Genomic DNA, 24,181 nt, shown 5'->3' with positions numbered 1-24,181 from the left:
TCGCATCGCTGATAGTGCGGGGTCGCGTCCAATGGCGCGAATCAGCTCACAGACGCGCCAGGGGAGCTCTACCAGCTGCTTACCCGTTTGATACTCACGAAGCTTCGCCGAGAAGCCCGTAGCGTAGTCTGTGGGCGTGGGTCAACACGGTAGCTCCAGTAGCGCGTGGTCGTTTGACCCGATCGAGCAAGAATGTACGTAAATCGAGGCCTGGGAGTGGCACTTCACTGGCGTACGCTAAAGCTCCATATGGAGAGCTCCCGAATAGCTTCAATTCGGCATTGTGGAAGGATCAATATGGTTTACGGAGCTGGTATTGTGACTCTCAGAGGCCCGAAGGTCGTGATGAAGTGTTGTTCGAATGGCTGTCCGCAGGGCTTTCGCTGGGTTCCAGCTTCCAATGCGACCACAGGAAAATGCATCTTGCGTAGAAAGAACTGTGGGCTCGGACGACACACCCACAGCATCTCTGGAAGGTCGTGCCCGTGCTAGCGATGGCAAATCCAAGGAAAGTGGGCTTGCGTCCGAGCAATCTAGATGCCGCTTTGTACTTTGTCCGCGGCAGCACAGGAAATGCGGAGCTGCAGCGGTTCAAGCTCGCAGTCTGCGGATGCGAGATGTCGCCGTTGCGTCTGACAAAACTCGCGGGAAGCCAGGGCGACGGTCGGCGCAGGGGCTTTGTCTCGGTTTAGACGGCGGCAGGCTGGAGATCGTTCTTATCTTTCGGCCGAAGCTCGCTCGGAAGGTGCGCGCGCGCCAAATTCGCGTTTCGGTAGTTCCAGCTTCCAGCTTCCAGGTACCCCACCACATCCACAGAATGACACTACGCATCCCTTCTCCCGATGTAGCTGAGGGACCCGATGGTGTCATTGTGTCGTCTCGCCGACATCTCATCGAGTTAAGTTCCGTGATTGAAAAGACTTAGTTATCCAGTCCTGCTCTTGCCTATCGTCGTGTTGATCACACAACTTCTCCGGCAGCTCCGTCTCCTCTCGATCACTTTCATCACAGCTGAAGATCAAGTCATCACCTCTTCGTGCCACAAGATCGGCGTTTGCTTTCATCATAGCCCTCCTGTCGTCCAATAGGTTGTCTAGAACTCTCACATTGCCACCTCATACAAGGGAAAAGCTGAACAGGTCTGCAGCCTACATTAACATGGAAACCTGCAAAGTAGATGCCCCAACGCCGATGTAGGCTCCAGACCTGTTCAGACTTTCCATAGGTTAACGATCGTGGCGGTTGTGAGGTGGGCGCTGGATAGGCAATGATGCCGCAACACCATCCCAAGGTCAGACGATCTGTGGAAGAGCTTATGGTAACTCTCGGTGCACTATATTGATCGTTGATCTGGCTTCAACATATGAGTAGTCCTAAACAATTCTCAATTGACTGGCGACAGCACTTCAAAACACGTCAAGTAGCGGCGCACAGAAACCGCAACGGAATGGAAGATGCGCTTCATCACAATATCTCAGTTTGCTGATTTTGAACTGTTTTATCACTCGGTAATTCTATCGGCTTGTTCCTTTGCCCAAGACGCGTGCGAGCCATAAAGGAAGTGAAGGTGAGTGCGAATAAGCCCAGGTTCCAGTCGCGACCCAGAGGGCAGTCGCGACCCCCTCTCAACCACCGTCTTTGCTTCCATCTTCCGAACCCGACACTTTCCAATCGGGCGCGAATTGAGGTTGTTGTCGTTCTACCACGGTCTCAAAGAAGGCGAAGTCTTCACGCTGGCTATCCCACGGAAGCGCACGTCTGAAGGTGATTGATCACTAACCTGATCGTAAGAATTGTTTACTGACGTTAACACAGGCGCTGTCACAATGTCGAAAAGCGGAGGCAACGCAGAGGTCGTTGCAAAAAGAGGCGATGTCATACTCCAATCGGGCCAAGACGGAGTCGGAGAAGGAGTTCGCAACATCCTCGTCTCGTCCGTGGTGCTCGGCCTCGCTTCACCAGTCTTTGCGGCTATGTTCGACGGCCGCTTCTCTGAGGGCCAGAATCTTTCGCCGGCTTCACCACGCACTGTCCCGCTTCCAGATGACGATCCTGAGTCCATCATCATGATCTGTAAGATCGCACACATGCAGACTGCGGAACTTCCCCTCAAGCTCGCCGCCACCGTCTTGTCCAAAATTGCGCTTTGTTGTAACAAATACGATTGCGCGAATGTGGTTCGTTCATGGGCTATCATCTGGATTGGCGCCCTTCTCGAAGATCTCGAAGCTGCAGATTTCGAAAAGATGCCTCTTGCCACACATCTCCTCGAGTTGCCGAGAGAGTTCTTCAGAGTCTCTCAGAGATTGGTCCGCGACCCTACCGCGATCCTCAGCGTCACAAAAGCCACAGATGGTCACGAGTTCCTACCTTTGGAGGTGTTCGAATACCTACTACTTCGTCAAATTTCATATCAGAGGCGAATTACCACGGCATTCGCTTCGATCGTTACGGGACTCGAGTTTTGTGCTGCTTCAAAGCAGGCCTTGAGTACTTTTATCTTCGGTCTCAGGCGGAATGATCTTTGGCCCGTCAATCAGTGCTCGGTCTTGGTCATCAAGTCCAAGCTTAGAGCCGTACCTGAGTCACCTCCTCTTTATGCGAGTTGCACAACCCCGAACTGTGCTTGCAAGTCTGTTGCTCGATACACTAAGGCTACGCTTATAGCCGAGCTCGACAAGATTTATGATGCGGTGGATGGCATTTGCTTAGACTGCGTTCGTCAAAAGGTACTCGGAGAGCAAAAGCGGGAGTGTCGCGTGCCCCATGCGATGAGAGAAGCAACAGTCTACCCTTGATCGCCTTACAGATTTTACATCAAGGCACGCATATTCTTACCATAAAGTCTGGAAACAGTATGGCGTTCTCCAAAGTACTCTACATCTTTTCCCTCGCAAGATTTCGAGACGCAGGATCCCATGGAGCCCTATTTTTCACCAAGATTAGGCCCGAAGATAGAAGCTCTATCGAGCCGGTTCTAGCTAGGCTTATCCTCCTTGTAGCTCTGCGTGGACATTAGATTCTTCCCAGGTAGAGTGCAATAAGCTTTCCAAATGAACAAGACTTTCTCAATGTGACACTATTCGAATTCTTTATCCAAAGTCACACAGTTTTCTAAGGAGCTCTGCGGCGCACCTCGCGAATGTCCGCACTCATCAAACTCGGTACATCTCCCAACGCCATGCCGCAAGGTTCTTTGGCTCTAAACACCACCCCATTCAAGGGAAAAAACGAACACCCTGGGGCCTACATCAAGATAAAAACGTGCAAAGCAGGTGGCCTGACAGCGACGTAGGCTCCAGGGTGTTTAGTGTTTCCCTAGTATGATGTGACACTTACATCTTAGCCTTCGGCTCGAGAGCAAACTTATTGCGTGTCCCTATAGCTAAAGAGCTCGTTACTGTTGCCGCCCACGTACGATATTCTACCCACCACACTTAATCCTTATCTCACATGCAGTGCCCTAATTTTACCTATATCAATGACGTACAGATTCGTACACCTCTCTATCACTAAGCGGAAGGCGCAGTTATGGTGATGCATTGTTGAAAAGGACACCGACATGGTACCATGTTCATTAGGTGACGGATTGGCTGGCAAAACGGCTGTAGTCCTACATGATATGGCTGACATGGTGGCGCCCTGGAACGAAAAGATGTTCTTGTTGATAAGAATTTAGGCGCCAAACGCATCATATGCGCTGCTTTTAAGACCCGTCCGCCAGTATCGTGAACTCGTAGTTTAGCCTAGTTAGTCGCCAAGATCCAGATGCAGTCGGTAGAACTAGCTTTGATCATCCCAGGAGAAGGCGCTATTCCGGACTTCGTGAGTGATGCGTAATGCTGCCGAAAGCGCTAAGCTGGGTTCAGCGGAGATGATGTGCGAGCTTGTGGATATCTTGCGGGAGATCGACAGGAGTGGCCAGCATTCGCCATTATCATCCCGGACTTCGGTGTCGTGATGTAGGGAAGAACTGGTTCGGGGTTTGAGGGTCTTCGGAGGGGTTCAATTGGGCCGCTCGCGGGGTCGGGATCGCCGTTGTCTGATTTTCTCTTGTCCAGCTGTTGCCACTTTTTGTATGAGATGCGGTCGAACGCGATTCGTACTCATCTTCAAACCATGAAGTGGCATCGGTCATACATGTAGATGATGGAACGAGTAGGACACAAACTTCAGCTGTTCGCCATACCTCGCTTGCGCGCGACATCCAAGTCCGAGCTCGATTGGCGCCTCGGCAACTCTCGCCGCTTCCCAAATGTCCCTCCGCTGATATCTCCGTCCGCTCTTCAACAGCCTGCGCTTACAGATCTCTGACATATCTGCTTCGGCATTTCTGGCTAAATCAAACAAGCTCTAAGTCCGCCCCACGCCTGATCCTTCGATCCCTCATCTCTCTGCTTGTCAACGATTCGCCATGTTCCTTGTGATTGGGCACGTGGTGCGTCCACCTTGGTAAACCCGTGCATATCTGTGCCATTCCTCAGCTCTTAGTATGATGTCCTATACGCGCGACATTCGTCCCGATGCTATTAAGACCCAACGTTCGATATTAAGTACAAGGTCACGCCGTATGCTATGCGATTATTTCCTTCTCGCCTATTCGCCAACGTCGAAGTATCTAGACTTCGTTTTCCTCAAATTGGGAAGCGAGCTTGTCTACCGTCATCACGAGGAGGGGATCCGAAATTGGTTTCCTGGGGAAATTAATCTATCCCGCAGCATTCTTGGGGTAGGTTTCGCAAGGGCGTGTCTCTTCCCCACCAAGGAGCCTAGTGCTTGATCCTAGAGAGACGGCGCGAGGGGTTTGCCAGGCACGCTCTTTGTTGTATAGCGTGGCACGGTACGCCTGAGCTGTGCTACGGTCGATCAACATAAAGAGCCCGGATACTTCCTACCCCCAGAGTAGGATTCATTTCGCTACGACACTGCCGGCCGAACCTTGGAAAGCTTGCATCCTCGTCTCTCTTCTCTCGGAACGCAAACCAACGCTTGCGCATCATGTTTGCCAACATCCCCACCACGCTTCTCCTGCTCGTTACCTCGCTCGCTCTACCTTCATACGCTGGCATTCAACAAACAGACTTCAGCGGCATTGGTCACATCTACGTCTTGGCATCCGACAACTGGGGCACCGCAACCCCAGAGTCGAGTGTAGGATGCCTGAATGCGCATGGCAAATTCGTCCATGACAGTGGGAGCGGGAAAGAATGCGGGATATTCGAGCGCATGGATGACTACCCTTATACTCTTAGCACTCACAATGGCAACTGCACATTCCAAGACAATAGTCAAGAAGAGAACGTCGACAGTCACTACGGGCAGGGGGATTATGCGTGGACGTGTACGGAGCGCAACGTTGACATTTACGACGAGCTATACACTATAGTACGTACTGTTCCCAACTTGGTTCGCCAGGAGACGTTGCTAATGCGCATATAGACCGGGTTCCCGTACGTCTTCCTCTGCTTCGGAGATGTAGCATGCTATTATGATGCTAAGCGTACCCCTACTGTCAACGAATCTCTTCCACTATGGCAGTTCCGTTGGGGATCGCAGCAGACCGGCATCACGCCAGGGCACATTATGCTGCAACTCATGTGGAAGAAGCTTGGTGATACATCAAAGAGAGAGCAAATGAGCGAGATACCAGGCCCAAGGATTCAGCTTAGTGAGGGCATGCAGATACCGCTGATGGGTCAGAAGTCAAAGGCTTAGAGGTGTTGAGACCATGCAATTGGGAAGAAGCGCAACGCGTCGGAGTACTGAGCTATGATATCCATTTTTCCATATATGAAGGGGCGGGCGGTCTTGAATATGTCTCATTTGATGTGAAACAACGATGGCAATTGCCTATGAGTCCAGAATGTACCGCATATGCAGTCAATTCGATGCGTGATGTCAGTTTGCATGCGCAAAGTAATTTCGGAACAGCATTGTTTCAGGTCATCACACGGCATGGCTGTCATTAAGACCTTCCACGCCGCCGTAACACCGTGAAGCATGGGTCAAAGACTGAACAGATGAAGATAGGATTTCGGGTTCTTTAGACGAGATTGTTGCCAACATTTGAAACCATAAGCTATTGGTCCACCACTCATTGACATCCATGGCTGCCATCAAGTTTATGCAAAATAGGGCCTGCAGAGATGAACCACCGCCATCAACAGATCAATTTCACCATCATCGTAAGACTAACGGATCCAAACATAGTATAGTCACACTGACACCGAGATATTAGTCGACGGAAGCAGGGTTTACTATGGAAGGTCAGTGAATGATTGGTGTCATCGAAGATAATGCGAGTACATACCTGACCTAGCACATCATTGTTTGGGTCGTGTGGGGTAGTCTCAACCCTAACAGTGCTCGAAGACTCGTAGGTGTTGAGATGTACATGCTGACACTTGTAGGAGCCGTATGTGCCAGTCAGTGGTAGAGGAAGCTTGTGGACGTCGCCGCAACCGACGGTGAAGGCGGCTTCCTCGTCCGACATGGAGCCGCCGCAGTCCTTGTTCTTTTGCTTCTTAGTCTTTATCACGAGTTTCAAGCGTGTCGAAGACTTACCTTCCAGAAGTTGCACTCAATGGACTCGACGCAGATCATGATTGACATTATGTCGTCGTTGTTGCTACGATGTGTCAGTGACTATGATGAGAAAATTGGTGAGATCAATTACAGTGGAATACACCTAGGGCTCTGCTTGTCCATGAGGAGAAACGTAGGCGCGGACGAGAACTCTGCTTGGGAGTACACGGCGCCGACATCGCGGACGTTGTCGTTATTGGTCATGCCGATGTGCGGACTGGGAGCCGCAAACGCCATGCCGACGACGATAAGAAGAATAGAGATAACGTGCTGGTAGTACATGACTTCGATAGATATATTGTCTTTTGTATTTATAGTTCGTGAGAAGTTTTATAGTTTAAGAGCGCGGCAGTAGAGAGAACAAGTTGAGGGTGGAAGTGTGGAGAAGAAAACTCTCGGGGGAGGTAACCGCTGCAATTTATGTTCCGCTGGCACGAGGCAAACACTGACAAGCCTCGCGATTGGCGACACGATCGATTGCCACCTTTGGAAGGCGCAAGGGGGAAGGCGAAAAGATTCCGCCCTTTCCTTCCCGGACTCTCGGTGTAGCTCCGCGGTAGTCGCAGAGCGCTCCACAAGATCGTTCTCTCTGTGCTCAGACCCACGATACTGAAATACTGATGAGGTTGAAAGGGAACTGCGATGCAAAGAAGCCATAAATGTGTGAGTCTACAAGCGTTCCTGCCTGTTCCACGCCCGACCATACTCTCTTCTTTGTTCCAACATTTACTTAATCTCACCAACATGAGAAGATCTTCAGTCATGCATTGAGGGACAGCAGGGTCTCATACGAGCTTTTGCATAGTCTTCTTTCGCTACGCTACCGCCTCTGTGGAAGCGTTACCGAACATGCAATTGCCCAGCTTGCGTCAACCCGCATCTGGCACTCAAGCTGATTGACAGGGTAATATATAACTCGCGGGTGGTCATGCTCGCTTTCGGCTAGATTGGGAAACAGTCAAAACCTTTGTCGTCGATAGCGACGCTTATGCTCTTGGTTGAAGATGACGATGGAAGTTTAAGCTGAGTATGACTAGTGCTAAAACAAGTACTCGTAGTTCTCTTTCAACTGCGATACTACGCCGTGGTATACGTCTCGCTGGAACTGAATGTCATCCAGACTATTAGCTCTTCGATCGAAATCACAGCGGATGCATCGCCGAACGGCATCGCCATATCTGCGACCAGCTTCGCTGTATAGATGGTCTACAAGTCGATTCGCGGTATTCCATTCAGTCAGGATATCGACTTGTCGTACACCGGTATCAAAAGGCCCATCCTCATCCTTCCAAAGTTCTTGAAGAGGCTTGCCATACCAGAGCTCTATCAACGCGACACCAAGCGCGTATAAAGGCTGATTACGGATGATGTGATTCATTGACTTGGGCATTCCAGCTTCCGCAGGTGGTGTGGTACGACTGAAGTCCCATGACACAAAAGGCTGGTCGTACATGGTCATTCCGGGTCGCTTCACGAAGAAGATACTGTCTTTACCCCAGCACTGATCAAGCCATGGGGTTTCATGAAGCTGCAAAACACTCGAAGCAAGTGTGACTGCCAATTTCAAGCGATCGCGACGAGCGAAATCTGTGTCGTTCAAGCTCATGTGTAGCGAAGAAATCGACCATGTATCAGGGTCGAGAGGCATCTGTTTCGTTGGGTATATGTGCACACCGTACTTTTGCTTCGCGATCTCGCTAGCAAGCAAAGAAAAGCAAACTTCGCGCTGTGGTTTCTGGAGCTCCGAAATTGCAGCACACAAGTCTTTTATGGGCTGCATGTTCGGGCGTGCTTCTAATGCTGCCTGCACAGCCTTTTGCATATTCTGCGCTGCAAACCGAACACCTCTAGTTTGTTGGACATGCGGTGTAGTGTCTGGAATAGGATCGACCCGTACATCCGCCTCCTCCCAGGACCAAGCACCAACCTGTCTTGATTGCTCAGTCGTATGATCCCTGTTGTAATGGAAAAGAACGTGGAATGGGTCACGCATCATATGCGCATCATCGTCCTCATCCTCATCACTCGATACGGCGTCGATGCGTGCCTCCAAGCGCAGACTGACGGTATGGTGCGCCGAGCACGGGCAATTCCAGCCTGCCTTCAGCGCGGAGTGGAAGCTGTCTGCTCTCTCGTTGATCATGCCGAAATCCGGGACTGACAGACGATCCGGTGTGTGGGTCTCGATGTACGTCGTCTGATTCGTCAAGCGATCGAGGGCCAGATTCGCGCGTCGTAACCGTTCCATCAATTCCGAGTAGTCCGATTTCTTCAGACTGAACTTCAAACGCTCGTAATGCTCCTTGAATGCATTTTTCTCGGAAAACTGAGGCCTTCCCGCATCGTCCAATTTCAATCGCTCTTTGAACTTCTCAGCTATGATCACCATCTGGTGGATGCTTGCCATGTACGGGTCATAGCTCGCTCTTAGCCTCGCGCGAAGCTTTCGATCGAACTTCTCCTCTTTCCAACGTGCGCCTCGTGGATCGTTCAGAAACCCAACCATCTCTTTAGGGGTGACTATCCCGAATAACAGTATATTGATGCTGTTAATGCACATAGCAGTCTCGACCTTCAGCTCATTCATAATCTCGTTGACACCCCTCTTGTACCTCCAGTATCGTTTTGTCACACTGATTCCTTCGGCATAGAATTGCAAACCCGCAAGTATCAAAGGTACAGCGCCCAGCACAAGACCGGCGGCCTCGATACCCGTCGCCATTGAATGGAAGTTGAATTAGGTCCGCTATGGTGTGCGAAGTTCGATGTAAGGTATACTCGGTGGTATTGGGGTAGAGAAGAGAGCCGAATGAGCGAACGAAAACGCGAGTTTAGGTCTGATGATGATCATCGACGACTGAGCGATGTGTGTTGAGGGATGTGGTGCAGGTAGCACGAAGCGGGGTCGCGGGGTTCCTGGTGAGGCACGGGCAGGCTGCAGAGTCCTCCTCGGAAAGACATCGACGCCTCCTCTTCACATTTTACATACAGAAAGCATACGTTCCTTCCACCTGGCATCATGAGCTTGACGACAGTGACGCCAGTCGATGTTGTCATCGCGACGAGAGTCGATCATCTCGCGCAAGACTTTGTGGGCCTTGCTGATGCATTGGAAGCGGATACTCATTTCGCTGCCCAAGTTCCTCCAGCAGTGATCGTAGACGAATTCTCTCGATTCAAGTTGTGGGCAGGAAACATCGCAGCGCATCGCAAGGGCCGTCGTAGCTTGGAGTACAGGTAAATTCCAATCCCTTGTTGATTGACTTTGCTCATAGCACACGGCTAATGCACACCGTGTAGACTTCGAGATGCCATTCATCTCAAATCGGAGACTCATGGTCAGCTTGATGCCCTGTCCGATGCTTTGCGAGACGGTGTGTATTAGCACTATCTACGACTTGTGGCATGGACTGATGCTGATAGCACTCTCGATTGTAAAGCACGAGATAAGACCTTGGGACGAGCTATCGGCTTCCGATACTGACTCGATCGTGTCCGATGGGGAAAGCTCAGATGCTGACCTGGAAGAGAAAACAGAGCTCCTTCAGCTCGTGGCAGGCATCAAGTCTGTGATCACCTCACTCTTCCGCCTCTCAATAGCCATACGCAACCCGGCACCTAACAGTCAGTCAACAAGCACCATCAGCATTGATAAATCCTTTTATGAGCAACACGATATACAACATGTCGCAGAGAAGTTTCGAGATGCGCCACGCTACCTTATTGAGAGGTTGGGACGCGCTTTGTCTGCGCGAAGACAATATCTGAGTTACCGAGAAGAGCATCATCAAAAGCTCAGTAAGAACGTCGAAAAGCTGGGCTTTGAGAAAGCGACGACAGAATTTACAACAAATAGTACTGAAGCAACACGCGTAAAGCAAGTGTCAGGTCTCGAAGTGCTCGATGAGGGATATGATGTGGCATCGCAGACATCTTACGCTACTTCTCACAAAGCCGCCATTAGAGTTCCGACGTTGCCCAGAGGAGCTCGCGAGAAAGATTTCTTCGAATGTCCTCTCTGCTTTCTTCTGGTATCAATCCACACAGTAGCTGAGTGGAAGTAAGTACGTATCACGACTTGAACTACACATTGCTAATTCGGGCAGACAACACGTGTTTCGAGACTTACACCCGTACTGTTGCACCTACGAACATTGTACCATCGCTGATCGACTCTACGACTCTCGCAAAGCGTGGTTTGCACACGAACTTGAAGCCCATCGGATTGAGTGGCAATGCATAGACGAATGCGGCTGTACTTTTGAAACAGAGTCCAGCTTTGAGAGTCATGTACGAAAGCATCATTCAGACTTGGCCGCCCCAAGCATGCTCTCCGCGTTGAAGCGTACTTCAACCAAACATGCGACCCTCAATGTAAAGACGGAGTGCATGCTGTGTGGTCAGCAGATGACATTGCGGGCCTTGCAAAAGCATCTGGGCCGCCACCAACAACAGTTAGCGCTCTTCGCTCTCCCAGCAAATCCCGGTGATGACGAGGATGATGAACAAGATATCCAGGAAGATGTTCAGGGAGACGATGACAGCGACCCCAGTTCAAAGAGCGCTGCTGAAGATGGTGACGTGGACCTCTCAGACGCGAGTGAGCCTGAGCAGATCCGCCCTCCGTTGGCTACTGAGCTTGACATGGAGCCTACTCTTAGAGAGTATCTGGACGTCGCCGCGGAGGAGAAGTTACGGTCATATGATACGAACGCAGAACCATCGACAAAATTCGACAAGACCGTTCGCGAAAACAGCACTAAACCTGTCAATCTCGGGGAAATACCCTCAATGATATTGGACCCGCCGCCGTCAATTCCACATCAAGAGATCGCAGAGCCTCACATTGCGGACCTGGAATCTAATCTGGAGAAAATGGAAGATACAGTAGCGTCCACAGAAGTGAAGAATGCAGAATTGGAAGAACGTTTAAGAGCCTATAACGAAAGTCTTGCCGGATTGAGACCAGCCCACAGGAGAGACCACACAACTCAAGGTTATCATACTGGAAGTAGCCTGGGTGTAGATAAGGAGGTAAACCGCCCACCGCTGATAGAAACCACTAGAGAGATGAACCTTCCAGAAGAAGAGCGTCTTGACCGTGTTGAACCTCTTGTCTCCATGTTGGCTTCGAGGACGTCCAATATCACTGGATCCGCTGCGGAATCCGACCGAAGTATCCAAGCAGATGAGCCGATTGATGAAAATCGACTCCCACACGTTACCGGATACGACCAAGCTAGGGACCTGGACGGTGGTCCATTCCCGAATGATAACTTTCCCAATGACGGGTCACTTAAGGCCTTTGGGCCAGATTTTAGTGACGGCAGTGACGGGCTCTTGTTATCGCCGCAATTCCAACAGTCTAGTATCCGACATGCAGATGCAGCGATGGTGATTCCGGGGGCGAAACGCAATGCAATTCCGCGGCCCTTACCACCTCCACGTTACATTCCGGAGTGGGAGCACCGGGTGAAGCAGAGGGGGCCACAAGAGAATGTTATACCCAACGATCAAGCTGAACAGATGAGGGAGGAACAGCTGGCTGTAACAAGGGAAGATGCATTCAAGAACGAACCGGCCGCCGAGAGCTCTCATGCCTCCAATGTCGATCAGAAAAGATCAGTCGGAACATCCGAAAGTACGCGAGTATTGCCCACAGGGCCGGGTCCGACATTGCCTTCGTCTCAGGCTGACAGGCGCCAACCCGAAGAACGTGGTTCGAGACGAGAATCAGGGATGGATCTTTATGATGATCGTATTGTTGAAGTACAGCGATCACTAAGACGTGGGGCGAGTGTATCATCATCTGACGATGAGCCGCACGAATCCGAAGTGGAAAGGAAAGACATTAACGCACTGATGCAGAGTGGTGATGCCACCGTTATCAGCAACGGTAACAACGAGATTCGCTTGAAAGTAAATTCAAGTGCCCCGCTCAGTCTGCAATTCAACAGCGACCTGGAGGGCCGTACCATGCAGCTTATCCCAACCGAGGATGGCATGGCAGAACTCGTCATCCGCGGCGCAAACCCTGAGAACGAGATCACATACGGCAGCACTCGTAGGTCACACAGAGGCGTCAGAGGCGCGAGAGACTCTTATGACGATCGCATTGTTGAAGTCGCGCGGCCACTGAGACGAAGGGCGAATACATCTTCATATTACCATGAATAAGCCGGACCGGAAAGAACACAGCCGACCGACGAAATCAGCTTGCTGCCATCTTCAGCGCAAACCTTGGGTGGCTGGAAGGAGCCAATCAGGTTCGTGTGGGGATATGACGTCAGCCACGAAACCCCAGCACGACAACATCTACCACTTGTTCCTTCACGCCATGAACACGAATCTCCTCAACCCCAAAGCCCATGATTGTGTCATCTTGATACTTGACACCGAGTTTGTCGAGAGGGTCTCGCTATGGGGGATGTGTGGTCGCGTGGAATAGCCACGAAACTCGGTTTCCGGCGCATTTCTCACATTCTCCAATCATCCTTCCATGTCAAATACTTTCACTACGTCGTTTTGTCAACCTGTACTTGTTCGTTATCACTTTGCGTCCATGTTCACGAGAAACGCGGGTCCAGCAAGTGAACTGCTCCGTTTCGTTGCTGGTGCGCGATTGTGAGTCCGATGGTGATGATTTGTCGTCACGCGAAACTCAACTTGCGAGTCGCAAGTCATGTCTCAGTCGCTACGTAGCTAGATGTAGATGGACGTGAACACGATCGCGACGAGTGCACCAGCCTTGTGACCGCGCGCTCCCTCCCCCAAATCATGTACGTGCTGTCTCTCTTCCTCAGATCAAGACCTCGCGCTCACTCTTAGCGCAATCTCTTATGTTCAGCGGTGTTGATGATGCGGACATACTCCAGTTACCCCGCCATTGGTCATTCTCGCCATCTCCGGTCCAAACACTTGTGAATCAGCAGTCTCGTCATTTGAATGTCACCATGTTCTTTCTTCCTCGATCGACGGCGTAAAGCAATCGTATCAATGAAAAAAAGGTGTTCTGCGTTTCCCTCCCGGTTATGTTGAATGCCGGACGTTGGGGTAAGGGTAGAACGGGGGCTGGGTTTTCGACCGTCCTCAAAGGCACCAGCGAGCCTCCAAGTAGACCTCTAAAGATCTCCGTATCGTCTCCGTCGCTCACCACCGGTCGTAGATCAACTCGCACTGGCGAAACTGTTGAAAGCTTCTGTGGCTTGGCCTGGGGTCCCCTCCACACAAGTTGAGCCTTTTGGTGGCTATTATGCCGACTCGACGCTTCCACCCGGTGAGCGAAGTGATGTGGCTGGAGGGTATCTCCAGGCGGCTATTGCACGTTTAGTAGAACAGATGGGTTGGTGGATCACTTACGATGTAGCGCGATGGGGTGGCGCGGGTGAGTAGAGGGTGAGTAGGGTGAGTAGAGAGATGAGTAGAGGGGTGAGTAGAGAGTGAGTAGAGAGTGAGTAGAGAGTGAGTAGAGAGTGAGTAGAGGGTTGAGTAGAGGGTTGAGGAGTGCGGTTGATCTTGGGAACGCGAAGCGGTAGAAAGTAAAGAGAGGAAACGGGTGAGACAAGCGGTATTTGTAGCGGGTGTGTGGGCGACTGTGCGCGTTAGCGCGCCTCGAGTGGGTGACGCAATATTGCAAACGGTCGCGGTGTTGACACAGTTTTAGATCTCTCTCTCACTTGATCTCTCTCACCTGCCCCTCACCTTCCTCCCACCTCCCGACTTCTTGGATCAATTTGGCGACTGTCGCGCGGGTCGACAGAGATCACTGGCAAGATGACATCGAATGACGATCTCGCTCCACTGGAGCGCCCTCACACGTCCATTGGACTTGGAGAAGAGAAACCCGCATCCGGAGGAGCCAAGTGCGACAGCGCAGAGCCCGATACTACAGCGAACAAGGACACAGCGAGTCCGGGTCAAGTTCCGTCAAAGCGTCCTCGCTCCCGCTCTTCATCGCAGTCAGAGGATGCGGTATCGAAGAAACCAAAACTGAACGATCCCGCGCCTATTGCTACACCCATCCCCGCACTTGTTCCTACACCCATCCCCGCGCCTGTCGCTATACCAGCCCCCACAACGCCGACCAATGGGCGTCAAGGCCTGCTCAAGCTCCCCGTAGAGCTGTTAGACAATGTTATGGAGCATGTAAGTAAAGAACTTGAGTTTCCAGATGCTTGAGCGAAACGCAGAGGAGCACTGCTAACTGATACAGCTATACCATGAAAAGAAAGGTAGACAATTCCTGTACGACGTCACTCAGGTCTGCAAATATCTTCAAGCTCCCGCTGCTCGCCCTCTCTACCAACACGTGGCCATCAACATCGACCAAAGCCCGTGTCAGGACGCTAGCTTCATGGCGGATACCTATCTGCCATGTACCCTGGACCAGATGAAACTTCACCAGACGCGAACACTGACGCTCTCTGCTTCGAACGATGAGGAAGTCGGATATATTCTGGCTGAGTTTCTCATGGAGCTCCGTGACGTACCGCTGAAGGAGCTTCGGCTTACTGACGTCTCCCTCACTCGCAAGGTCGATACCTATCTCCAGATGCTATTCGATGCCGACTCGATGCCACTGAAGGAAAACCTCAAAGAGTTGTATCTTCCATGGGCTTGTGACTCTATCCCGCAGCCACACCGTATGATGGACTCTTCAGTCAACTACACGTTCCAGCCTACCCGAAGAGAAAGCAAAGACGCACTCCTGGTGCACGGTGGCGGTTACAAGGCTATGTCACACCGCAATTCAGAGACAGGCACGTCGGTGAACATGTTCCGTAGAGTTCTCGGCGCCTTTGGGTTCCCGACCGCACAAGGTTTCGAATCCGTAGCATGGTCGATGCGATGGCCCGAGCATGACTGTGCAAACATCTTCAACATGGCTCCTGCGCCACCCCCCGCCATCCGCTGCTTCAACATCACGCATCTGAGCCTCGGTCACTTCGACTTTGGCCACGGTTTTCCCCTGGATACCTACACATGCATCAACTTCTCCAGCATACGCCGGCTCGAACTGGATGACTGCCAGCTGCTACCCCGCTTCCTCAGACACTTCATGGCTACTGACGTCAGTCTTCAGAAGCTGGACGTGCAGAACTGGGACTACGCTGAAGAGCTTTGGGAGGAGAATCCCAACGGTCTTGAGGCGTTTCTCGCTTCATTCTCGACCTTGAAAGACCTCAAAGTCGTCTCGCTCAACCCTTGGCAGCCGGACTTGGCTCGGATGATCTCCAGCCATTCCGACCTGGACTCATGTGATCTGAGCTTTGGGGCGAACTCTCTCAACGTAGGTATGCTGAAGAAAATCTTGGCTATCCGTCCCAACCTCAAGCGGCTGGGATTTCGACACTTAATGTTTGGACTACCATGGAAGCACGACGGCTTCGCTGGGAAGATACATGGCGTTACCGGAGCGCAGATCACCGGCTTCGACAACCGTTTTGCCGCCTACGCCGAGGTTTTGGCAAACTTCTCTGAGCTGGAAACGGTCGTTGCGTACTTCGAACCGTTTGAGAGCGATGGTGGCTCTTCCAAGGAAGGCCCAGGAGGCGACAATCCTCCTGAGGACCCAATGTATCAACGGCTCTCGGATCGTATTCTGCAAGAGATCCGCAGGGTAGCCAGTAAGAACGGCTTGGGAGAGTCGAAGGTTGCAACCATGGTCCTGCACGACAAGGCTCTCGCAGGTGAGGATCTCCTCGGTGAAGAGGATGTAGTTGATCAGAACTACTATGAGAGGGAATATAAGTACAAGAGCGGTACTAGTAGCAAGATGAGCTTCCTTGCATAGATAGGATGGTAGCCATGGGCACGTCTTGGATAGTTTCGGATAGTAGTCTCTACCTAATCAACACTACTTCAAAGTTTCTTTCCATTCTAGTTGCCAGCCGCCAACCTCCAGCAGATGTTGATCAAAGCCGCCGTGGCAGTGACATGTGCAGCAGTCCTCGGTAGAGCCACGTTACTCAGGTACGACGGGTAATGCACAAGCAACTTGGCGATGACATGGTAGCCCAGTAGGTTCACGATCTGTGCGTCTCGAGGCGCAAGGACCTGCGCCAGCGCGGCAGCAAGGGCGAAGCCTGCAATCACGTCCACGTTAGCAATCTTTACTGACAGGGGGCACTGCGAGAAATTTCGACTTACCAGGGAAGTTCTCCATAAGCGCATAATGCGCACTCCTAAGCCTCAGTGGCAGTCCATCGAGCTTGTGAATATGCTTCCTCGAATGTTCCAGATCAAGACCTTCTTCGCGTCCCATGGCTTGTCCTGCTGCGGAGAGCGCGCCCGATGCGCCGAAGGTCCAGAATATGTATAGAGCTGAGAGGGCGGGGATCGCGCGACCGGATGTTATCGCTGTTGTCTGGAGATTGCCATTAGTGTGATAACAGCGTAGAAGAAGAATGAACGTACTGTGACACCAGGGATCAACTTGATGAGCGCGTGAACCAGCGATTGTGTAACGCTGTTCGGTTTTGTGAGGAAGGAGCTATTCGACCCAGTCAGTTCCAGTCCAGTTTAACGAACGGCTTCAAGAGCCCGAGAAGACGTACGTAAGAGGTATGGCAGCGAGATACATGGGCGCAAAAGCCGCAATCATCGCACCCGAAGGATTAGCACTACTCCTCCGTTAGCAACCCATCGCATCTCGGCCTCACAGCACCACAAACTCACATGCCATTCTCCGCAGCCATACGCTCAGCCTGGTCCTTCTTCTCCGCCGCAACACGCTTCACCTGTTCTTTCTTCTCGTCGGCCATATTCTCGGGTTTATGTTCGTACATGAAATTCCGCAAGTACTTATCGCTCGGGAGTGGTAGACAATATGCAAGCACGCACGTCAGCAGAAAGTCCCAGACCCACCTTGACTATATAGGCCTGCCAGGCTGCCAAACAATGGCCATTGTCGTTTCTAGACTGCGGCCTATCGATGACGTGGGGCGCACGCAAGCAGGGGGAGGGAAAGAGGTGGTGGAGCGGAACTATATCCCTCGTTTGCGATTGGCTGGCGTGACTGCCACAACCGGATGACCCGCATGTCCGTGGTTCGGAAATGGGAGTAGCCGCCGTGGTTCTGCGGGGTCAATCGGGCGTTCGTGCAGGGTATTTGGAAGCATTAAAGTTGATAGGCGCTATGTAATGTGAGGTTTGCTGCTTTCGTTATCCAGATGCAGTATCTAGACAGGTTATGTGAATAGAATACATTTGCTGTATGACCACTATCGCTTACCCTCCTCGAATTCACATGTGACAACACTCTCGGGAACCAATATAACAAAAAAGCAAACTCCATAAAGTTACACACGAGATCTAGACCACGTACAACGATCAAACACGCGCAAAAGCAAACACGCCCACGGACCATCTACACCCCATACCCAACAGCTAACCTCACATCCTCCCTCTCCGCCCTCAACTCCCCTCCATCATCATACTCCCCATTCCGCCGATGCTTCACCACCATCTTCCTCGCTCTCAAAACAAGATGCTCAAGCACCGCATCCTCCAACTCCTCCTCAAAAGGATTGACATCACGCACCAGCATGACGAGCTGCGCGCGGGTTATGCTACGTGAGCGCGAAGCGTCGTTTCGGGTTAGCGACCAGCTTTCTGTTACGAGGTCCCAGGTTCCGGCCCAGAGGTCGGTGGCTAGGGTGTCGATTGCCAGGGTGAGGTTGAGAGTGGGTGTGGGTCGGGTTGAGAGGGTATGCGAGGTGGCTGATGAAGATGAAGATGGGGATGGAGAGGGTGAGCGGCGACGGCGGTGGAAAGAGCGAGGTGGTGCTGTGACGGAGACAACGGCAGAAAAGGCTGAGGAGGATGCTCGTGATATTGGGCGCGAAGACGAAGGCGTTCTACGGCGACGAGGGCGATGCCCCTTTTCCTGTCTTGTTCGCTGTCGTCCGCGTGCATTGTCGCCTTGAGTCTCGCCTTCTTCGCTGTCCTCATCCTGGTCCTCATCTCCGTCTCCATCTTCATCACTATCGCTATCCTCATCATCATCAACACCCCTATTAAACAGCACAGCCCTACAACTCGGACAAGTGCCACTCGCCGCACTTCCAGATCTCAACCACTGCAGCAGACACGTCTCGCCAAACACACACTGACATTCCGGATGTGCAGTGATCTGAACGACTTGGTGGTGGTCGGTGCAACGCTGACGACAGAGGGAGCAGATGACTTCTTGCAGGGTAGTAGGAGTGTGGATGTGGTGTCTTATGAAGAGGGCGCGGGATGTTGAGTCGGGGTGGTAGGGCATGTTGTGTAGATTGAGTTTGTTTGGTTGGATGATGTGTTTGGTGTCTTGTTGCAGTGTGTATCTTTGCATGTGAGCCTCTGGTAAGGTAGATATATCGCTCTTGGTCGTAGTCGGTCTGAGGCTATCGATGCGTAAAGACATGTGTCTGAGCATGTCTTACTATGTCTTGCATGACGACAAGCGACTACAGCAGCGTAATGATCTAGAGTGCTAAGACATGCGCTCGTACCAGAATAGTCTTACAAGCTACCGATCTCGGTCTCAGAACACATTTCCCCAGATGCGAGTAGTACGCTTCCTAGTCTTGACAACCCAACACCGACCTGTTCAAGAATAGATATTATGCCATTGTATGCTATTAAGTCGTAATTTCGTCGCTTTCATGCATAGACAATACCTATACAAAATGCTCCAGACATTAATGAGGAAAAGACCAAAATCTCTGACCAAGACAGATACAAGAAGTATAGCAACTCCAGTCCCGCACACAGTGCGAATAGTCGAGAGGGACGCTGATGATGGAAATGGAAAATGACAAAAAGGAAAAGAAAAAGGACCAGAAGAGAAGAAAAGTGAGGAGGGCGGAAATCCCAGCAAACGCCTTTCCTGCACACTCCATGTGCTATGCAAGATGTTCCCAGGCTGATGATACGACAAACGCCCAGTAGTCTCGTCGTGTAAAGCAAGCTTTTCAACATCTCCCAAGCATATCATCAATCTTCTAGTCAAAAGATCTCATGGCCCAACCCTCCAAACCCATCATCCCCAACCTTGACCTTCTTGCCCTTGCTCTCCATCTCACGCGGTATACTAGGCACGTCAGGTACATCCCTACCATCAGGCACAACACGCACAGGCTCTTCGCTCTTCAGATTACTCCTCGAGAACCTCTTTGTGAGCCTCGAGCTGGACCGTCTGCCAGGGCTCTTCTTACTCGCGGTGCTCTTGACGCGTTTTATACTGCGCTCGGTGCGCTCCGACACTTCGGCTTCAGAGGCGGATGCAGCGGAGAGCATGTCGATGTCGCCTTCGGAGTCGGTGGGTATGGGCTTGTACTCGCCGTCCGAGTCGTGGATGGTGGCTTTGCGCTTCTTTACGATCTTGCCGATGCTGGCGGGGGGCTCAACTTCGACGGGGGTTGTGTTTCGTGACGGGTCTTCGTTTTCGCTCGGGGTGACGTCGGGCGTGGGTGGTGCGAAATCGGGGATGCGTGGGACGGGCGGTATGTCGTTGTAGAGGACGGTCTGGAGCTCCTTCTTCGCAGAGGCGAGCTTGTACTCGAGATCGGAGACGCGCTTGGTGAGCTTCTTCTGCTTGTGCAGGTCTTTCTTGCTGGGGGTGTGGCGGAGGGTCGGCGTTCGCGGTGTACGGATTGGGGTCGCTGCCTCGGCCATGGCTGCGGTCAAGCCAAGCTGCATCTTCTCAGCGGCAACAGGCTGGGATGGTGTACCAAACTGCCGCGACCTCATAGCGGGTCGTACAAAGACCTTTGGTTGAGGAAGAAGACCCAGGTCTTTCGCTTCATGGTAGGCGATTTCGGCATCCCTCTTGCGCTGGTCGAGTAGTTGCTGGTGCTGGTCCTTCTCCCGCTCCGCGTCTGCGTTCCCAGCTTTGCGCTTGCCCAGAACACTGCCGAACATGGAAGCGAACGCGCGCTGGAGGCGGGCATATGTCGTCTCTGTCGGCGCGGTTGCCGATGCCTGGACGCTTGTGCTAAAGCTGGATTCCGTAGGGGTCCCGCTACCAGAAGCAGCCCTCGAAGAAGCCGACTTGACCAGGCGGGGCATGCGGTTCGCAGAGCTCTTTCTCGACGTCGGCGGCTTCGCGTTCTCCTCGTTGAACTGCTCGATCAGCTCTTCGATGCCGATGTCTTTCCATAGCTCGTCCGGCGGCGGTCGTATGCTGCCGTTGGTGTTTGTGTGTTCCTTGAAGCGAGACGCGCGCGGCTGTGTCGACTCATCGGCGGCGTCGTCGCTCATGGCCAGAGCCGTTGCGCGTGTAATGGGCATCCGTCTGGGGTGCTCGCGGCGCTAAGATGCAGTAAGGTGGTGGAGATAAGGGAGCGCGCCTCGAGGAAGCGGCGAGGCGGCAATAAGGCGGAGAAGGGTCGAGGGTGTATAGCGGAGGAGCCTGCGTGTTTGTTTTGTGCAGAAATTAGTCGACAAGTTGCATCGCTGGTTGCAGCGTCGGACACGACAATTACTGGCTGCGGCTTCCGAGGTGAGGAGGACCCTGTCAATGCGTGACTTGGCACCCACTCATTGCTCGCTACTCTCCACCACGGCCCGTGACACGTTGTCTACTGTCGTTCACCGCTTGCAATTTTTATCCCTTCACCAGCACATCAGCCGGGAAATCTCCACAGCGGTCGGATGAACATGTTCACTTTGTAGTATTACCGCTACTGTACACTCAATCGACCGATCTATGTGTAGTTCCATGGTACCATGACTCGCACAGGGTGCCTGAGTACCCGCGCGCTAGGAAAGCAACCATGCAATCACTGTCTAGGTATCCTCGTACGGCCGCCAGACGCCAAACATGCAGTTCCGCTCTCTACAACTTCGCCTTGGCCTTCGACTCCTCGGCCAGTGCCTCTTCGTAGCAGTCGTCCAGCTCCTTCCTGAAAGCCTTGACGGTTTGCGGGCGCTTCAACTTCAATCTGCGTAGTGTTAGTGAGATGTCTATGTAGTATGTCAAGTCAAACTTACGTTGGGGTCAAAAGTTGATTTTCGATGGTCCAAGGATCAACAAACAACCGCACAGCCCTAACGCGCTCGTAGCTGTTGAACTTGTTCTTTCGTCCCACCTTTTCCAGCTCCTTAAGTACTGCCTGCTCGACCTTCTTGTTCTTGCAGACCTCCTTCAACTTAGCTATATCACCTTCTGGGATCTTCTCACCGAGCACCTTGGATGCGAATTGTGGGAAGATGTCGGGCGCGACACCAAAGATGGCCACGAGGAAGGATTGATGCGAGTCGCCATGAACGTAGCCAGAAGCGAGGTAGCTGCAGTTTGCAAGGTACACATTCTCGATCCGCTCGGGGGAGATGTACTCTCCCTGTGCGAGCTTGAGGACGTTCTTCCTGCGATCGATGATCTTGAAGCGACCAAGTTCGTCGACGGAGCAGATGTCGCCAGTGTGGAACCAACCATCGGCGTCAATCGCCTTGGCAGTCTCCTCCTCGTTGCGGAAGTACTCCTTGAACTGCGATGCAGAGCGGATCAGCAGCTCACCACGAGGGTGCGGCTTATCGGTGGACATGTACTCCATGTCAGGGACGTCGAGCAGAGCGCACTCCGTGTTCGGTCCAACACCACCGCAGTTGCCAGCGGAGAAGTCGCCCTCGTGCTGGACGAGTGCAACGGCGTAAGTCTCGGTAAGACCGTATCCTTGTGTGAAGTTGGTTCCGAAGACGATGCGGAGGAATTGATGCAGACTGGGATCAATGGGCGCAGAGCCACTAACAAGTACCTTTGCGCGATCCAGTCCAAGACCAGCAGAAACCTTCTTAGCCCAGATGCGGTCGTAGAGCATGTGCTTGTTGGTAGGGTTTTGCTTGTCGTTGAGAGCCGCCAGCTTGGTCGATACCACGTGTCGGGATAGTGCTCCCTTGACGCCAGTGGCTTGGACGGTTGCTTCCTTGATCTTAGCTCCAAAGCGGTTGTACAGCCTGGGTACACCAGAGAAGATGGTCGGTCGAAGCATCTGCAAGTCATCTACTAGCTCTGCGATGTTTCCATGGAAGTAACCAATAGCAGCACCAGTTGCCAGCCCACTGTGTTCTCCCAGCCGCTGGTAAATATGTGCCAGGGGCAAGAAAGAGCAGATGACCTCGTTAGGACTGCTACCCATGATGACCATGGATGTGCATGTTCCGGCATGCGCGTTCCTGTGAGACAGAACGACGCCCTTGGGGTTTCCCGTAGTGCCAGATGTGTAGTTGATAGTGACAATGTCCTCAGGTGTAGGAGGGTTCATCGGGATCGGTTGCCTCTCGCCCAAAGCTTCCACGTCCTTGATGTAATGGATTGTCACACCTTGTTCGCTCGCAAGCGAGTTCAGGATGTCGCCCTTGGACTCTCCGGGAAGCTCGCCAGCGAAAAGCGGGTCGAGGACCACGATGATCTTTAGCGAAGGCAATCGAGGTTTCAGCTTCAACAGCGCAGTAACGTGGTTCACTCCAGCAACCACGCAAGACAGCTCAGAGTGGTTGATGATGTATTCGGTCGTGTCTGGACCTAGCGTGTCGTAGATGGAAACGGTGTAGAGTCCTTGTGACATGCACGCCAGATCCGTGATCTGCCATTCCGGCCTGTTCTGACACCACAGTCCAATACCGTACTTTGGCGCGGTAACGCCAGCTTGTTTGTGCAGATGTACCAGGCCGGCGCCGAAGTTCGTTCTCCGCTTGGCGACTGTCTCGTAGTCTTCCCAAACGTAGGGACCGAAGGTCTTGGTGGCGGTGTCGTAGGGGCGGTGGCCCAGGCACTTGTTCTTGGGCCATTTGGCGACCGAGTTCTCGAATGCCTCGTGGGGTGTCCTGATCTCAGGGACCAGGTGATCCAGCAGAGGCTTGTCCGTAAACCTCCAATGCCTGTAGATGGCGCTCCTTCCCTCTGCCTCTGAGCCTGGCAACGCCACGCTGTATGGCTGTCCTTTCGCCGGAGGGCCGTGGAGCTCCTCCGCGCGGTCCAACTGAGGGTCTATAGATCCAAACATCTTTGCGTATGTGTGTGTTCGGCTAGGTCGGTTTCGAGTGGTCGCTCTTTCCGCTTCGGTCGAGGACGGCTTCGTGTAACGTGTAAAGGTGATACCAGCGAGGTGATGACAGACAGTCTACTCTATATTAAACGTCAGCAGAACTCTTGGTAAACACGCCGCGCATGGGCGAGGTCGGCGTGCCCGGGACAGCCCCAAGCTTCTAGCTTCCAGCTGCGACATGGCAGATGACCTCACATACCTATAGCTTTACGCCAGGACTCCCGCTCTCTCCTCAGCTATAGCTAACAGTAAAGGGAAAGATGCAACACGTCTCGAGAAAGGGCAACGCGCTCAAACTCAGCAGTGGAAGATGGGAATCAGGCGCAACGAACCCTAAAGGCAAGGGTCGTAATCATACGGGACTAAGCCAGAAACTCCACAATTTCCCATGGCGGCGCAAAACGTGCCTCGGCAAAGTCGTCATGTCGCGCGCCCGTCCAATTGCGACCAAGATGAAAACTGGAGCCAAGTTCCTGCACCGAAAGCTACCGGTCAGGTGCGCTGGATGCAGCTGAAACCCCGATGTCTGGGCATCCCGCTCTTCTCCAGACTCCGGAGCAGGCACC

The 24,181-nt window shown here is 52.5% G+C and overlaps 9 protein-coding genes across 9 annotated transcripts; 4 read left to right on the top strand and 5 right to left on the bottom strand.

Moving 5' to 3' along the window:
• Positions 1-1,826: 1,826 nt before the first annotated feature.
• Positions 1,827-2,798, top strand: J4E88_002755 (uncharacterized protein; the record flags this gene model as incomplete). Its single annotated transcript, XM_049396413.1, has 1 exon — positions 1,827-2,798. The coding sequence occupies one exon, from the start codon at positions 1,827-1,829 to the stop codon at positions 2,796-2,798; it is 972 nt and encodes a 323-aa protein (XP_049257761.1).
• A 2,200-nt stretch (positions 2,799-4,998) lies between these two features.
• On the top strand, positions 4,999-5,715 carry J4E88_002754 (uncharacterized protein; the record flags this gene model as incomplete). The annotated part of the gene is made up of 2 exons (XM_049396412.1): positions 4,999-5,385; positions 5,440-5,715. 2 exons carry the CDS (start codon positions 4,999-5,001, stop codon positions 5,713-5,715), a joined length of 663 nt encoding a protein of 220 aa, XP_049257760.1.
• A 519-nt stretch (positions 5,716-6,234) lies between these two features.
• Positions 6,235-6,789, bottom strand: J4E88_002753 (uncharacterized protein; the record flags this gene model as incomplete). Its single annotated transcript, XM_049396411.1, has 4 exons — positions 6,235-6,257; positions 6,316-6,529; positions 6,565-6,628; positions 6,689-6,789. The coding sequence occupies 4 exons, from the start codon at positions 6,787-6,789 to the stop codon at positions 6,235-6,237; spliced, it is 402 nt and encodes a 133-aa protein (XP_049257759.1).
• Positions 6,790-7,624: 835 nt separating this feature from the next.
• Positions 7,625-9,307, bottom strand: J4E88_002752 (uncharacterized protein; the record flags this gene model as incomplete). Its single annotated transcript, XM_049396410.1, has 1 exon — positions 7,625-9,307. The coding sequence occupies one exon, from the start codon at positions 9,305-9,307 to the stop codon at positions 7,625-7,627; it is 1,683 nt and encodes a 560-aa protein (XP_049257758.1).
• Positions 9,308-10,911: 1,604 nt separating this feature from the next.
• J4E88_002751 (uncharacterized protein) lies at positions 10,912-12,762 on the top strand (the record flags this gene model as incomplete). The annotated part of the gene is made up of 1 exon (XM_049396409.1): positions 10,912-12,762. One exon carries the CDS (start codon positions 10,912-10,914, stop codon positions 12,760-12,762), a length of 1,851 nt encoding a protein of 616 aa, XP_049257757.1.
• A 1,161-nt stretch (positions 12,763-13,923) lies between these two features.
• On the top strand, positions 13,924-16,378 carry J4E88_002750 (uncharacterized protein; the record flags this gene model as incomplete). Its single annotated transcript, XM_049396408.1, has 3 exons — positions 13,924-13,927; positions 14,345-14,730; positions 14,798-16,378. 3 exons carry the CDS (start codon positions 13,924-13,926, stop codon positions 16,376-16,378), a joined length of 1,971 nt encoding a protein of 656 aa, XP_049257756.1.
• Positions 16,379-16,464: 86 nt separating this feature from the next.
• On the bottom strand, positions 16,465-17,372 carry J4E88_002749 (uncharacterized protein; the record flags this gene model as incomplete). The annotated part of the gene is made up of 5 exons (XM_049396407.1): positions 16,465-16,670; positions 16,735-16,951; positions 17,002-17,077; positions 17,142-17,207; positions 17,263-17,372. 5 exons carry the CDS (start codon positions 17,370-17,372, stop codon positions 16,465-16,467), a joined length of 675 nt encoding a protein of 224 aa, XP_049257755.1.
• A 2,203-nt stretch (positions 17,373-19,575) lies between these two features.
• On the bottom strand, positions 19,576-20,859 carry J4E88_002748 (uncharacterized protein; the record flags this gene model as incomplete). The annotated part of the gene is made up of 1 exon (XM_049396406.1): positions 19,576-20,859. One exon carries the CDS (start codon positions 20,857-20,859, stop codon positions 19,576-19,578), a length of 1,284 nt encoding a protein of 427 aa, XP_049257754.1.
• Positions 20,860-21,406: 547 nt separating this feature from the next.
• Positions 21,407-23,573, bottom strand: J4E88_002747 (uncharacterized protein; the record flags this gene model as incomplete). The annotated part of the gene is made up of 2 exons (XM_049396405.1): positions 21,407-21,512; positions 21,562-23,573. 2 exons carry the CDS (start codon positions 23,571-23,573, stop codon positions 21,407-21,409), a joined length of 2,118 nt encoding a protein of 705 aa, XP_049257753.1.
• Positions 23,574-24,181: the final 608 nt, after the last annotated feature.

The sequence above is a fragment of the Alternaria novae-zelandiae genome, assembly GCF_023758075.1.
Source record: "Alternaria novae-zelandiae strain BMP 2774 chromosome Unknown scaffold_4, whole genome shotgun sequence".
Taxonomy (NCBI): Eukaryota; Fungi; Ascomycota; class Dothideomycetes; order Pleosporales; family Pleosporaceae; genus Alternaria; species Alternaria novae-zelandiae.
The sequence above is the reverse complement of the archived record's forward strand: the minus strand, read 5'-3'. Positions and strand labels throughout refer to the sequence as shown.